General features: G+C 41.2%; 2 protein-coding genes and 1 pseudogene across 8 annotated transcripts in view; 1 reads left to right on the top strand and 2 right to left on the bottom strand.

Moving 5' to 3' along the window:
• Positions 1–71: 71 nt before the first annotated feature.
• Positions 72–6,973, bottom strand: ddx20 (DEAD-box helicase 20). Its single transcript, XM_088995937.1, has 11 exons — positions 6,778–6,973; positions 5,017–5,111; positions 4,512–4,680; positions 4,198–4,312; positions 3,977–4,119; positions 3,741–3,879; positions 3,578–3,636; positions 3,350–3,432; positions 3,163–3,268; positions 1,666–1,767; positions 72–1,424 (listed from the first exon to the last, which is right to left on the bottom strand). The coding sequence occupies exons 1-11, from the start codon at positions 6,971–6,973 to the stop codon at positions 328–330; spliced, it is 2,304 nt and encodes a 767-aa protein (XP_088852063.1). The 3' UTR covers positions 72–327.
• A 1,382-nt stretch (positions 6,974–8,355) lies between these two features.
• On the top strand, positions 8,356–10,953 carry LOC148903074 (parapinopsin-like; annotated as a pseudogene).
• A 263-nt stretch (positions 10,954–11,216) lies between these two features.
• Positions 11,217–15,166, bottom strand: part of LOC148903072 (cyclin-dependent kinase 17-like) — a 49,913-nt gene continuing 45,963 nt past the window's right edge. For all 7 annotated transcript variants that reach the window (XM_088995844.1, XM_088995825.1, XM_088995852.1 and 4 more), the window contains one exon: positions 11,217–14,784. Coding sequence is in view for 1 of the 7 variants with exons in the window: in XM_088995860.1 (XP_088851986.1) it covers positions 14,747–14,784 (38 nt within the window). In the remaining 6 variants the exon portion in view is untranslated. The remainder of the gene's footprint in view (positions 14,785–15,166) is intronic.

The raw sequence follows: 15,166 nt of genomic DNA, 5'->3' as shown, positions 1-15,166 counted from the left end.
ACTTTACTGTATTTTAATGTGTATTTTGCATTTCTGAATAAATTTGTCGAAATTGATCTGATGACACACTGTTGAAAATGACCAAACGAGGACATTTAACAACAAAACACACACACATTGCCCAAGACGCATGAATATTCCAATGAAAGAAAAAGCCAATAAAATGAAGGAAACATCTATGGAAATGTTCAGCTACTGTTTCATTGTTCTTCTATATTTCCTATTTACATCATCACTTAATCATGACATTCTGATGAAGTGATTTTAAAGACAAAGACCAAAGGCACTCTATAATTATATTGACACTTTTCCTGTTATGTCGGGGCATCAGTGTTTGAGCAGTTCCTTCACGTAAACTGTGTTCATACGATAAGCTGCCATCCAGCTGTGAGCTGCTCTGTAGTAGCCTTGGTAATTTGGCTCTTGAAAAGGAGACAATGAGGCATAGTAATCAAGCCATGCTCTGTAGGACTCTCTCCAGTAACTCTCAGCATGAGAGTGATCTTCCACGCCGTACTTGTCTTCATCCCTTTTCAGTTGCCGCTCTTTTTTTGCTGCCCCCGGCTCCTGTCGGCTCCATTTTTCAATCTGGACATTCTTCGTCAGATTGTTTCTAGTTGGTATGTCCGAAAATATCTGAGAGGTTTGTGTGTCGGCTTTAATATTGAGCATTGAGTTCAAGTAGCCTCGCCGGGGTGAAGTTGTGCTGCTCTTTGCGTTTGTTGTTTGGAATGTTATGGGAGCTTCAGGTGTAAATGGCCTCACTGTGCAGCTATGATTTGCTTCTGTCTGAGGGTGGGTGACTGCAGTGCTCTCTACGCCCACAGTCATGCGGGCGTCGTCTTTTAAGTCGTCTCTGGGGCTTGGAGAACCGGGGGTTGATTTTAGAGAGTAACGTTCTGAATTCCAGCCATGACACAACTCATCGCTGTCATCATCAAGTGTGGCAAATTCTCTGTGCCCATTAGAATCACCACCGTCTCCCTGGCCGCCGAATTCCCTGATGATCTCCACTGATCTTCCCGGTCCTGTCATAATGAACGCTTGGAAGTCCCGTTCAGCCTCCTCGAATGTCATAAACTTGGATGTGAAGCTCTTAAACGACTTCAGCGGAGGGATCTTTGGTAGTGCGTCCTGCAGTTCTTTACGCGTCGGTACTGCTTTAGAGGGGCTCTGTGGGAGCGTATTCTGTGAAGGATGCATCTTTCCAGAAATCCCTTTAAGGCCAAAGCTCATCTTTGGCTTCCCAGAGTCCTGAGTGTCCTCAGTCTCCATGGCAGAACAAGCCGGCGAGCGCGCTTTAGAGCATACCTTCTTCTTTTTCTCATACATGGGGAACTGCTGGGTTTGGAGGTTCTGAGATGAAGCATCGGCACAGACATCCCAGTCACATTGCTCGGACATCAGTCCAGCATCAATGGTGGCTAAACAGGAAGCAGACAGTGATGATGGGAAGAATTTTGTGAAACCATGTTCAGAGTTTGATAAGCAGCTTTTGCATTTTTTGTTGTGAATCTGTGATGTTATTACATTGAAGTAGCTAAAGCAAGATAACATAACCAAGTCGAAGCAAATCAGACAGAGGTTACTTTTTTTCATGCAAACTCAGAGGAGACATGCAAAGCATACTATCATCAAAGTGCTTGTAAATATGGTTAACCATACCTGGTAATGCTGACAAATTCAGGCCACACTTTTGAGCAATTGCCATCATCTGGTTCTCCTCTTCACCGTGGCAACAGTAGGTCACAGCAAGGCCCTGAGTGCCTGTGAACAAAGTTGGATTCGGATTTGAATTTGTCATCGTGTTTGATGGCCGACCCATTCATTTTTTTTTACCATTTTTATATTTATAATGTCGTGGTCTGTTATTAAAAGCATAATTTTCAGCAATGTGAACGACACAAACCATGATACTTAGCGTCATTGAGCCAATTGGTAATGATTTTCTCTTATTATGCAAGTTATCATACATGTCAAAATACTATGAATTATTATTGTTGTTGTTATTATTGATGAAAAGGTTTCTTAAGCCATCATCTGTACTTCTTTGAAGGTGTCGGACGTTTCACTTCTTATCCAAGATGCTTCTTCAGCGAACTAAAGTCTTGCTAGTAGTTGCGGCCCTATTTATATATCCCTACTGTCCAGACGTGGCGGTGCCGGACTCTGGTATTATTGGACCCTGCTCTCAGGTTGGGAGGAGCAGAAGACTACTCCCTGCGGCTCCACTGATTACTTCTATTGTCCTGCCTGAGTATGAGTATGAGTTATTATTGTTCAGAATTTCTCAGCCGACAAAAAGGGTTATTTTATCTGAAATATTGTGTTGGTCATCAAATCATTCACTGTCTTATGTTCGGGGTAAATAAGTGTTATGTCTTTAAAACTATCTATTAATATCAATCGTCCATCCAATCTAAAATGCTTTATTAGAGGACAATTTAGATTAGCTCCACAAATGATTGAGCTTGAGTTGGTACGTGAGTGAGTCTGAGTGGTTAACACTATGGGCGGAAGCTGCCTGCATTAACCAATAAAAGCAAGATACCAATAAAAAGTCTCCACAACTCCCAGACAACTGTGAAAGTATTTCTTACTGCAAATTCGGGAAATAATACCATTAAAATTAACAGTTGAGAATCAACCCAAAAGGCTTGTGTTAAATTAAATGCCAACGACAAAAAAATAACTTTACCACATTTATCGTTAGTTCTGTCAGCATAATAATAATGCAATATGAGATGAATAAAAGTTCAGTATGAGATGAATAAAGGTTCTCTTGTCATAAAGTATAGTTTTTCTAAACATGTTTTTTTATTTATTTATGTCATTCATCAAAACAAATGATTGGGAAAATGAAACTTCATGAAACTTGCTGGTCCTGTTGGTTTAAAGATAAAGGGCGGTGCAATGGAAATTAAGACATTTCCACTGCATCTTTAAACCAAGAGTGATATTTCGAGGAATCAAAAAAAGGATTACAAATGCTTCATGAAGCTTCATTTGTCCATCATTAATAAAACCTTTTCTTTTATTTATTGAGTTACTTATTATATACTACATAACATTGGCTAAAAGTTAGTCACTTTGACTTTGTCATCTTTCACGCTTTATTGACTACTTGTTGTGCTTCGAAAAAAAACCCTCTTGAACACTGACCAAAGCGCCCAGCTCGACCGATTCGGTGCATGTAGGTTTCCCAGTCCTGTGGTACATCCAGATTTATCACCAGGTTGACCTTCTCTGCGTCTATGCCCCGAGAGGTCTAACAGGGAGAAGAATCAAAAGATGTCTCATTGCAACTTTCTTTTTCATGTATCTATCTATAATTTTATGTGCAACTCACCAGATCAGTTGATATGAGCACTCTGCATTGATACTGCTTCAATTTAGACATGGCCTCAAGTCTCTGCTCCTGATTCAGACTACCTGCATGATCAAAAAAGAGATCGTACGTCACAACTGTTATGACAAGGAAGCAATCCTATGCTGACTTGGTCAAGCCAAGTTAATTTTAGGATGATCTTATCTCGGCTATTCAATGGCAGCTGTGCTCTCCCTCCCCCAATCCTACCTGAGATACAAACAGCAGGTAGGCCTTTAGAGGACAAAATGTCTGCCAGATGCTGAGCCCTGGAGGGGAATGCAAAAGTCTAAGTGTTTATACTCACAGTATGTCTCGTTTTCTTAAAAAAAAAAGTTTGTTTGACACAATCAAATCTATCGGTATGAATCACCTTGTATGCAAATTGGAGAAGACAAGGGCTTGGTTGAAAGGCAGTTTACTGAACAACCCAAGCAAGAGCTGGACCTTCTCCTCAAAGACCTTATGAGGTAATGGATGGGACTGCACCAACTTGTAATACTGCCTCAAGCCTGGCGTGGACCAAACACGAACATTAATAAAGAGAATTTGTTCAATGAAATCAGTGTGTGAAAATGCAGGAGGCCCAAATGGATGAACTACATGTACCTTTGAGTCCCATGTCCCTGGGGTTGAGCCTGACAAAAGTGTGCTCTCTCATGTAGCGGGTAAGATGTTGAGCAAGTGATTCGGGGTAAGTGGCAGAGAGTGCCAGCATCTGTTTGTTCACAGGCAAACAGGAGAATATCCAGCTGGAGAGGGATAAAATATTGTGGCTTGACGACCTCATTTTGTAAGAAGCTTACAAATTCTGCCTTTGGTCACCATACTTGATCTGTTCCTGGAAGCTGCCCTCCTCTAGCAGCTTGTCTGCCTCATCCAGAACAAAGAGACGAATGCTGGCGGTGTTCAACATGCCGAGATCAATAAGCTGCTTAATACGACCTGTGAGAATCACCAATATTTTTCTCAGGATATAAACAAGGACTTTATGAATTGTGAACATTTTGCCTCTCCGGGATCAAAAGGGCTCGGTCAATGAACCGTGCTTTCTTTGTTTTACCGTCTTTTGGAAAATTAGCTATGATCAAATCACTCGTCTACAGAATTGGGGGTCAAAGTTGGCAATGATTGGCCCTTTTACCAGGTGAGCCCACCGCAATGTGGCATTTCTTCAGATGCAGCTTGTCCTGACTGACAGGCCGGCCTCCGATGAACACGTGGCACTGCAAGCCCTCCATGGCGCAGCCTATCGCCATGACAACAGAGTGAATCTGCACTGCTATCTCTCGAGTCGGAGCCAGTACGAGTACCTGCATGAGTCAGAGTAAAAGTCAAGAAGCACTTATGCTTGATTGGAGCCAAAGTCTTGTGCTGGGTGCAGTTATTAGTGATCAGTAAGACCCCCACAGCTAATCACGTCAACTTGTACTAAACTGATGAAAGCGTGGACGTTCCTCTTCTTTATCAATTGTCCAGTCGCATTTAAGCATGTAAGACTGACCTCACCATATTAAGACACCCATGACTAAAGTGCCATCTGTTGTTCGTCAAGTTATGGTAAAGCTCACAACAAGGGTTGGTTTTTTTAGAACTCATTTTTCAGTGATTGGGCAAAACACAGCTGCTTTGTGAATGTATCTATTTACCTGTGTGGCAGAAGTGTCCAACATCAGAGAATCCAAAGCGATTGTGCAGAAGACGCACGTCTTTCCCGTGCCAGACTTGGCTTGCACAATCAAATCTGAAACAAGACAACCATGGATGGGCCCTGTTATCAGGAATAATCATAATTGACTTACTTGATTGGGCACATAATTAACAAGTCACGTGTAGTGGGTGCCCCAATGCCTCCTATTTGTCATCACTGATCGGTTGCTAAATAACCAGTGATTCAAGATTGTTTTTTACGCATTGTGAATGCAGTAAAGACAATGCTGTTTGTTTACAAGGAGAAATACAATGCAGAACAGGAAAAAAAACACACAGGGCTCAATAGAACGTTTTTTTTATATATTTGTGCAATGTTCAGTGTTCATCATCTAACAGTGGCTGACAATAATAATGTATTCCGTAGGACTGAAGATCATACAATACGATCCAATACATATGGATTTATATAGCGCTTTAACAATATAGCTGAAGCTGTAACAAAGCGCTTAACATGAACAACTATCATATACAGGAATTAAAGCAGTCACAAAGATGGTACAAAGCATCAGGGAGTAAAACTAAGATCAAGTCTGAATCATGCTGAGTCAAATGCCAAAGAGCACAAGTGATCTTATTTAATATTTGTCATGAGTGTGGTATTTTCAAATGTTTGGATTGTTTTAGTTGATACTTAAAGGACAACCGACGCCTCCGGACAAGTTGTGTCCATAATTTGTAAAATCACTTCAAATGACTTCTACTGAGCGTATTTTACAAAGATTCCACCGCATATAGCTATATTTTACGTTTTAAGACTTGCGCTGAATATTCCGGAAGTCTTGTTTTTGAGTTGGTGACGATTCCTGACGTCATGTCACGGAAGGAACGCCCCTGACCGACAAAAGGACACACAATGCATTTTGCGGTACTTTGTTTGGTCTGAAAACTTGATCCGTTGAACCGTGTTGATGGCAAAATTAGAAGGAAAACGCATAAATAACGCGATGGTGAATTGTTGTGTGTTGCACCAAGACAACTATTTGATATTCGCTGACACAAATTCCAAGCAGACAAATCAGCCCATTTTCAATGGAGTTTGGCGCCATCTTCTGTATTTTCTGGGTGCTACATTTCTGTCCTGATGCCTCAAAATGACAGGGAATAAGTTCTTTAATCGATTTATGCTTTCCTCTTCAGAACAATTTGAATCATATTCATAACTGGATGAGTAACAAGAAAGCATCTTCTCCAAATCTGAAGCCATTGTTTTGATTCTCGAGCAAGGCAAAACGTCTTGGCGTGACATCACGAATAAGGGGGCGGGACCTTCTGAGCCTGGCCACTTCCGGGTTCAATTTGAAGGAGTTTTTGGACACTTTAAGTCATTTTTATTGGTGTTTTGCATTTGACTAAAAATATCATCCTGCGTGTTTTAGGTATTTTAGATGATATACAAAGTTTTTCTGATGTCAGTTAGGAAACAAAAAAGTGGTGTCGGTTGTCCTTTAAAAGTGTAAAAGGTTAGAGAGCCCCTGCCATTGAAAATACGTATAAACTCGTGTATTTCTACAACATGGGCGCATTGTAGCCATTAAACGGAACAGTGTAAAACCATCGCTGGCCTTTTTGGTTCTACAAACCACAAACATAAGACGTTGTATGTAATTTGAGATGATTGGGAGTCTATTTGACTTTTTCCCGGTGACATATTGGTTGACATGATGAATCGAAAGAGACCGACGCAGAGTGACAGTTACCAAGTCCGCATCGGCCAAGCGGGATCGCCTTCAGTTGGATCGGGGAAGGTTTTTGAAAGCCTGCAGCAGTCAGTCCCTCCAGCACGAGATCAGACAATAACAGCGACCTGAAGTCGACCCCCTCTGTTAAAATGACATCGTCGGTCCTGCTTCGCGTTTCGATATCGTGCGCTGCTTTCCTGATGGTGGCCGCCATGTTTCCTCCGAGCAAGCCAAAGAGTGCGTCGTAAATTACGTCGAAACAAAGTCGAGCTGAGCCTATACTGCCCTCTAGCGGCCTGAAGAGAGCGCAGCCTTCCTGTTTCACTGTTAAGTTTAGAGTAGCGAAAAATATTGTCTTTCCACAAAATTGTTTTCTTGCAAAAAATGAACCGATAAATCGAGCTTTTATGATACCATTACCATGTGTTCCCATAGATTTGCTCATCTTGTGAACTGACAAACACAATAAATGTGAAATTACATCGTTATAAGAACTAAAAAAAAACCCGACCTTTTCTCCATTAATTTTTTTTCCACAGTTTGAGGGAGATGTTTAAACGAAGAAGCTGGCGTTCTTTCGTCTGGATAAGACAGAACAGCACACTCACCACAAATGGTTTCATTCCTCCTTTTTGAATGCAGATCAATTTGAAAAACACTCGTTTACATGTTTAATCAATGTTTTGTCGTCAGTTAATCCTGATTAAAATATTTGTTATTCATCTATCCAACACCACACTCAACGCCACAATAACTCAATCCATCAATAAATTGAAGCGAGACAATCATTACTTCAGGAGTCACAAGTTTGTGCCAGTTTTGTTTGGTGGTGGACCGTGAGGTTTGTTTATTTGATTTTTAATTTTTTTTGCAATTGTTGCCTTGGCTCAATTAAGGTTGGAAACACTGCTTGAAAACATTGTTGTGTTTCCGCCATACTCGTGCGACCCTACTAACACAGGCGTGCGTGCACACACACACACACACACACACACACACACACACACACACACACACACACACACACACACACACACACACACACACACACACACACACACACACACACACACACACACACACAAAGTCATGGAAAGTGTGGTCTTCGAGGACACAGGTGTCAAAGTCAACGCCCAGGGGCCAAATCCGGCCCGCCACATCATTTTATTCGGCCCGCGAAAGGAAATCAAACTTGTGAAATTCCATGATGCTTGCTAAAATCCTAACCAAAATGTCATATTTTTGGATGAAAACCACAATAACAGTCATTATTTTTGAATTCAGATTTGAAAACTAGTTATTCATTAATTTGTTGTGCGCTCTATAGGTAATATGTGGAGGGGATTAAATATTCTAACCACATCCCCAAATTCATAACGGCCCTCGAGAGGAAACCATAACTACAATGTGGCCCACAGCAAAAAAAATGACTTTGACGTATATTATCATCCTCACAATCCGGATTTTGGGATTTGGTCGGAAGGAACGATATACAGTATCATGATCTTGATCTGCTTTCTATTGTCTCATTTTCAGAGTTGGTTCCTCTCTGCGGTTTGTACTGCGGTAGAAAAGCAATCTGCCATTTTAAAGCAAGGTTGCTGTTTTGGAGGGGTTGTTTTGTTTTTTTGCCATCCGATTGGAATGCTGAATTTTGAATAGGGCGTACTTATTTCTATCAAAGTGGCCGTTGACCTTTGGACATTTTCAACTTTGACAGTTTTTCAGTCAGAAAAGAGCTGCGAATATCAAGCATTTTAAGAAAGCCAAAACACCCTCAACTTCAGCACCATTCAGCTAAATTATAAAAACGGATCACCTCGCCTCCCCGTGGAAATTTGTCTTTCTCTGGCAGCATGGCCGACACCGAGATGCTGTCTCGGGGTCGCTACATCATAATGGCCGTGATTATTGGTGTCTTCTACATTTTGGGGTTCATTCTCAACATCCTGGTAATTGTGGTTCCAGTGATACACAAACATCTGAGGCGGCCACTCAGCTATGTACTAGTCAGCCTGGCTGTATGTGACCTAAGTTGTACTGTGTTTGGAGGGCTGCTCACCACAGTGACCATCGCCATGGGATACTTCAGCCTTGGACAAATGGGATGCCTTTTAGAAGGCTTTGCTGTGGCCTTTTTTGGTGACTCATTCGAGTGGAGTGATGTGTCTGGGGTGAGGGGTCCCTGCAAGAGAAAATTGGGCTCACATGGTTTTTTTCAGGTTTAATGCCAGTCATAGACACACCCATAAATATTCACATTTAGTATGCGATTGTAGATTGACTGTTATACAGTAAATGTTAACTTGATGAGTTTGAGATATGTTTTTAGATGATTACCCTCAAATCTTCTATGCATACATAATAGCAGTGTCTGAAACTCATGACAAAAAGTTAGCGGACACCCGGGCAGACAACTCTGAAAAGTTGCCTGCCCATAAAGTTTCCTTCCCCAATTTTCACAACTAGAAACACAATAAGACTACTAATCGCAAAAAAAGAAAAAAATAATAAAACATTGTTGCGAATTATAAAGGATTTTTTAAATTAAGGAAGTACCTACCAAAAATGCTCCCTTGCTTAGTTTATGGTAAAGATCCATTGCTGTAGATTTTGCTCCAGTTGTCATTTGTCATCATGGTACACAATGCAATGTTTGTGTTGCGTTGTCTGCTCAAAGCCATGTGGCCTCATCTTTCTAAGCAGGTTTCAAAACTCTCAAGTGCACTTTTCAGTTACGGTATAGTCCGAAGCACGAAACAGGCTTCTGATTGACTGCCGTGCCGAGTATGCAAAATGCCAAATGAACGTTCGTTTGTCAATTTGCATACTCGGCACGGCAGCTAATCAAAAGCCTGTTTCGTGCTTCGGACTATACCGTGACTGAAAAATGTACTTAAAAGTCCACGTGGCTTGTAGCGGTTTGCTTGTAGCTTTTGCTTTATCGAATAAAACAAACATTTGATTTGAAAGTAATCGTTTTTTTTTATTTCTTGAAGAAGTTGTCGGCCACCCGGGCCCAGACGTTTTGAAAGTTGTACGCCCGAAGTAAGGCTATAAGTGTCTATAGCCTAAATGGCTATATACACAATGAGATGACAGTCAACTTGAAGTATTCAATCAAATAAGATATGACACCTTCCTCTGACAGGAAAACACATCTATATACGATAGGAGTCATTTCTGTGGAGCGCTACATAGTGGTGTGCTATCTCTTCCAAACCCAGTAAGCATCATTCATTACCTTAAAACAGATTCGTTTCTTACAGACAGTGTATTTTAGGTGTTCAATTACCTGACATGTTTCGGCGTATACTTCCCCCTTCGTCAGAGTGCCACCGATGTTGTTGACGCGCCTTTTTTCAGCTGGTGTTACGATGAGGGCGTGACCTACCTGTCAGATCTGACAGGCAAGTCACACCCCCCGCTGTCCGCTCGTCCCCTTAGGATACTGCTCCAGTCGGTAGAGAGCATGTAAGCTCCCTCATCCCTGTTGATGGTCCTTGGTTCTCGCTTCCGGATTTCAATGGCCTCCCTGATCCAACGCTGATGTTTGTTTTCTTCAGTGCGGATGACTCTGGCCTTCTCCCAGTCCATGATATGATTTTCTCTTTTGCAGTGGTCTGTGATGGCTGATTTATGGTGTTCCTGTTGTTCTTGTTCTTTTATTGCTCTTGTTTGTATTGTTGCTGTCTCCTTCTCACTCTGTGAGAAGGAGACAGCAACAATACTCACACATGTACTATATAACATGTTAAACTACATGAATAAACACGTCTGAAAAAAATGGGTGTACGATTATTTTGTAAGAGAAAATAGGACAGTTTGTCAGGGCATGGAGCCGTGGAGGTTGACAGGTATGTGGTACAGCCGGGATGCAGGCAACATGTCAAATATGGTTATCCATCATTACGGCATCTTACCTGAGACTCCTCTGGGCCCTTTGGCAGGTGAGACATGGAGAATTTAGCTTTTTTTAAGTGTTCTGATATGATCACATGGCAGTATGAGCCAGGTGACCAAGCTGCATGTGTCTTAAATTACCAACACACACCGTATGGAAGTGCAAGTGGTGTTGTCATTGTGCTGACCTTTATGTTGACCTGGCTGCTGTTTGCTTGCATGGACCTGGCAGTCATCATAGATTCTTCACTAAAAATGAATCCTCTAATTGCAACTATACCAGTCTACTAGCACGGTTTAAAACCCCAAGTATCAGTATCACATTCCAGACAATACAAAATAATTTCACATGACTGCGTGTGATTGCTTTTCTTATTCCAGTTCGGAATATATGCTGTTCCAACGATCTTGTGTGGATGGAACCTCTGGGCTTCAAAAGCACAGACATCTGATGTTGAGACAACAGATTAATTTGGACTACACCACTGATATAATTCACAACATGAGAGTGTCAAATATTTTTGGGATGTCAAAAGATATTCAAGAACACAAAGTAATAACACAACTTTTATTTTGAACTTGATGTACACATTTCTTTTTCTCTTCGAGGAACCACTCTGCACAACCAGATTTTCAGCACTTTCTAACCACAATTATGGCTTTCACTGCAAAAACACCCCAAAGTAAACTTGGTGTATTTAGCGACCCTGTAGAAATACCAACCATTTTTTCAACCTTTTTTTGTTAGTTTCTTACTCAAGTCTCACAGTTTGATCATTCAGTCACCACTCTAAATAATCAATCACCCCATTACACCCTACCTTGGCTTTTTATTGATTACACAAATATTGCTATGACTTTGATGTAACAAACACAAAACGGTCAGAATGTGAATAGCTGTATCAAACATAAAGACTTCTCCATATATTCAAAAAGTGAGCGATCATCTATGTACATGCTACATACTGCTACACACTAGGTGTAGACCTGACTAGGCACAGATCTGGGATTGCCTCACTCCAAATTGATTCAAGGTCAGCGCCAGAAGACCGCGACACGGCAATCTCTGATCTGAGGTCGGCGTCAGAACACTGCGACACTCCAATCAATAGCCATAATCCATCTTGGAGATACAGTACATGTTGACACATAAATTTACTGGTGTGTGAAATGGTTGTGCGCGTGGACTTGTATGGCAGCTACAAATAAAAAACAGCATTGTGTCGGAGTGATTTAAGTCCCACTAACTGATGGATAAATGAAGCTTCATGAAGCACTCATTTTTGAAGAAGTGAAAGTTCAATAACATTGCATTGTACAAGCATTTGTCTTTAAATCAACACATTTTAAAGAGGTCAAAAAAATGTCCGTGCTTCATGAAGCTTCATTTTCCCATCACTCACGTGACTACCAAATGATCTGCTTCAAAAGACGATTACTGCACTGGATGCCCAAAGGTTATCATTTGGCGTTGAAGCACGGCATCACATTGTTGGGGTCAATGCTTGTGATTACTCGCATGCCATGCAACCGCTGGACTCATCTGGTGACATATCTTCTCCAGCAATTTCACACACTATCAAGAAACATGAGTGTGCGCAATCCACAAGCATGCTTTATGATGGTTTTTACTATGGGTACATTTGGTAGTCTCATTGGAGTCTAAAGAAGAGAGAACGAGGAAAACATAACTGGCGCATCAATGTGGAAATATGCTTCTTAATTACTAAGCCTTACAAGGGTATTTCAGGGCAACATATAATGCTCTAACAGGGATTCATGGAGCTTCAACCTCCACCTTGCAGCAACCACAAAATGACAGAAGCAATTAAGTCCTGAGCTCAAGGAATGTGCAACACCTTCCCAGCTAGTCACCAACTATTACAGCGGGAGCACAGCAAAGACTGAGAAATACCTTTGTTGGAAATACCATTGCTTCTGAGCAGTACAAAGTAAGATTCTTATATACAAATAGGAATAAAATCAAGTGTAAAAATAGACACTGCACATGGAGCTGGTCTTGAGAGGAATGGGGTTATTGAATCATCAACTGGTGATCCAGAGGTAAAATTAGGTGCAAAGAACAGTTCCACAACAACGCCGTTAATATCACACAAAATAAATTGTGAGTCAAGGCAAAGGGGGCATCTAAGGATAAGCAGGTGAGGACTTGTACACTTTCTTTTACTCATTGCCCTTATAAGGTGTTGACTGGAGCTCAAGAGTGACCTCATGTTTTCAATAATTAGATTACAGTGGGACCTTGGCTTACGAACTTAATTGGTTCCCAGACAGTGTGTAAGGTGAAAAGTGTGTATCCCAAAAATTAATTTCCCATAGGAAACCATTAAAATTAGAATAATGCGTTCCCAGGTCCTCATAAAACAATTTTCTACTTTCTAATTTTCTAAGCCTTAACACACACACAAAATATACCTTATTTTATGTATAATAAATGTGCTATAGTATTATGATTAAAGAAAAAAACGGTACTGTACAATAAAGACATTTTATTTACCTTTGTGATGGTCGTTAATGGCTTGATGGAATGGAGTGTCAGTTTCCTCAGCATTAAACACTTTCACCATCTTGAGGAATGGTCCCTTGTAGGTGCTTTCTCTGTGATAATTGTATCTAGTTCTTCATCAATTGTGATCTGTTTAGTTGGGTTGATAGCTTTTTGCATCAAATGTACAGATGACTTGTGCGGGTTATCTGTGGAGCCTGATTGATGGAATATTTTAACCTTCCAGTCTACACTATCAAAGTTGAAAAGGGTCACAATTTCACTGTTTTCGATCCATTTTCTCACCATTTAACTTGTTTTTTTTTCCACTTTAGTTTTTTTTGTTTCAAGCTCTGTCCTCTCCCTTTCATGTCTGTGTTTTCTCACTCTCTCTGTTTGCCTGTCTCTTTAATGTTCAACCGCCCCTCTACAGCTGGGTTCTTGACCAATCACGTGGCTTGAATCAAAGATGCAATTTTGTTTTTTGGAGAACAGCCTCACTTGCTCTCTGTCTGTAACCCCATCCCCCACTGCTGCGTTCTTGACCAATCATGTGGCTTTAACCGAAGACTGGGGGCAGGGCAAAAACAGTGGCCACCATTTTATTGTTAGGAGAACGGGCTCGTTCGCGAACGACACATCACTCATTGTGGCAGCTCAGTGTGTATCCCGAAAAATTGTTCGTATGCCAAGGTAACATTTTCATAAATGTAACGTTCGTAAACCGAAAAGTTCGTAAGCCAAGGATTTCGTAAACCGAGATTTCACTGTATTTATTTATTTTGGTTAGTCATTTAGTTATCACTCTATTTTCTGATCAATAATCATAATCCAACTCTCAGAGATGAGGTAAAGTACAGTATTTGACAGTGTCCATGACCTAGAGTGGATAGTAAGGTGCTAAAAATGGAATCGTGTCAACCCCCACTGATATTCACTTCGCATTTTCGAGTGAAACAAAAGTGGTAGTGCGCGTGTGAGCAGAAAAGTATGCATGGGGCTTGCGAGCTGGTTTGTGTGTGTAAATGTGCATGTGTGGGTTTGTCTGATCATATAAGAAAGGGCCAAGGTCAGGTGCAATATTTAGAGTTTGAATTGAAGCTGAGGCATTTCATGACAATAGAGAACAGCGCAGTCTGTTTATGTACAGCAACAGTACAGAAGAGTGGGAAGAAACTTTAGTGTAGTCAGAACGTTCATTTTTGAAGCAGGCCCACTGTCACTCCTGCACCTTCTTCACAGTTCAAGTTCTGTCTCAGCCCACCTCATAATTGCCCTCTTCTGGAGAGCAGCAGTAATAGCAGCAGGGAGAATCCCCAACTCTCCCACGTTCCACTTATTGTGATCACACACATTTTTCTGTCTTCAGGGGTTAACGTGATTCTGGATGTCTGTCGCGTACAAATTCTTTAGTCCCAGATCTGTTCAAGTTCCTATGTAGACATGGGAAATATTTGTCATCTTCGAGTGAGAGTGTGTCGCTCCTTCAGTGCGCGTGGTGTGGTGGCAGAATGTTTGCATCCGATAGCACTGTTCCTTTGGTCGTAGACCTCCTCACTTCTGGGGCCCTCCGACACACTAGAACAACACACTCTGGCGTCTGCCCTTCCCCTGAGCTGAGAGACAGACACAAACAAACATGTTGGTCATTACACCAAGACCATCATGGTAAATACAAAAAATACAAAGAAAGATTACACCAGTGTGTGATCAAGCACATTTTATTCCCACATCATTTCTGGGTTTAGCTTCTAGAACTGGCTCAACTACATTTGCAGGTTGTTAGAATAATTTTGGCTCCAGGGATTAATTTGGAGGATTAGTTTTTGGGATATGAGGCCTGGCTGTGGGCCTCATTTGCCAAAATTGTAGCTATTTTTGTCAATTTCAGAGACAGCCTCATCTCTTTTCCTTCCATTGATTTTGTCATCTTCAATATTGCTAAACGGCTGACTCGCTTTGGGGAAAAAAACATAAATTTTCATGTTAGGGAATAAC

This window comes from Hippocampus bargibanti, linkage group LG01, assembly GCF_051943395.1.
Source record: "Hippocampus bargibanti isolate YZ-2025 linkage group LG01, ASM5194339v1, whole genome shotgun sequence".
NCBI classification, from domain to species: domain Eukaryota; kingdom Metazoa; phylum Chordata; class Actinopteri; order Syngnathiformes; family Syngnathidae; genus Hippocampus; species Hippocampus bargibanti.
The sequence above is the reverse complement of the archived record's forward strand: the minus strand, read 5'-3'. Positions and strand labels throughout refer to the sequence as shown.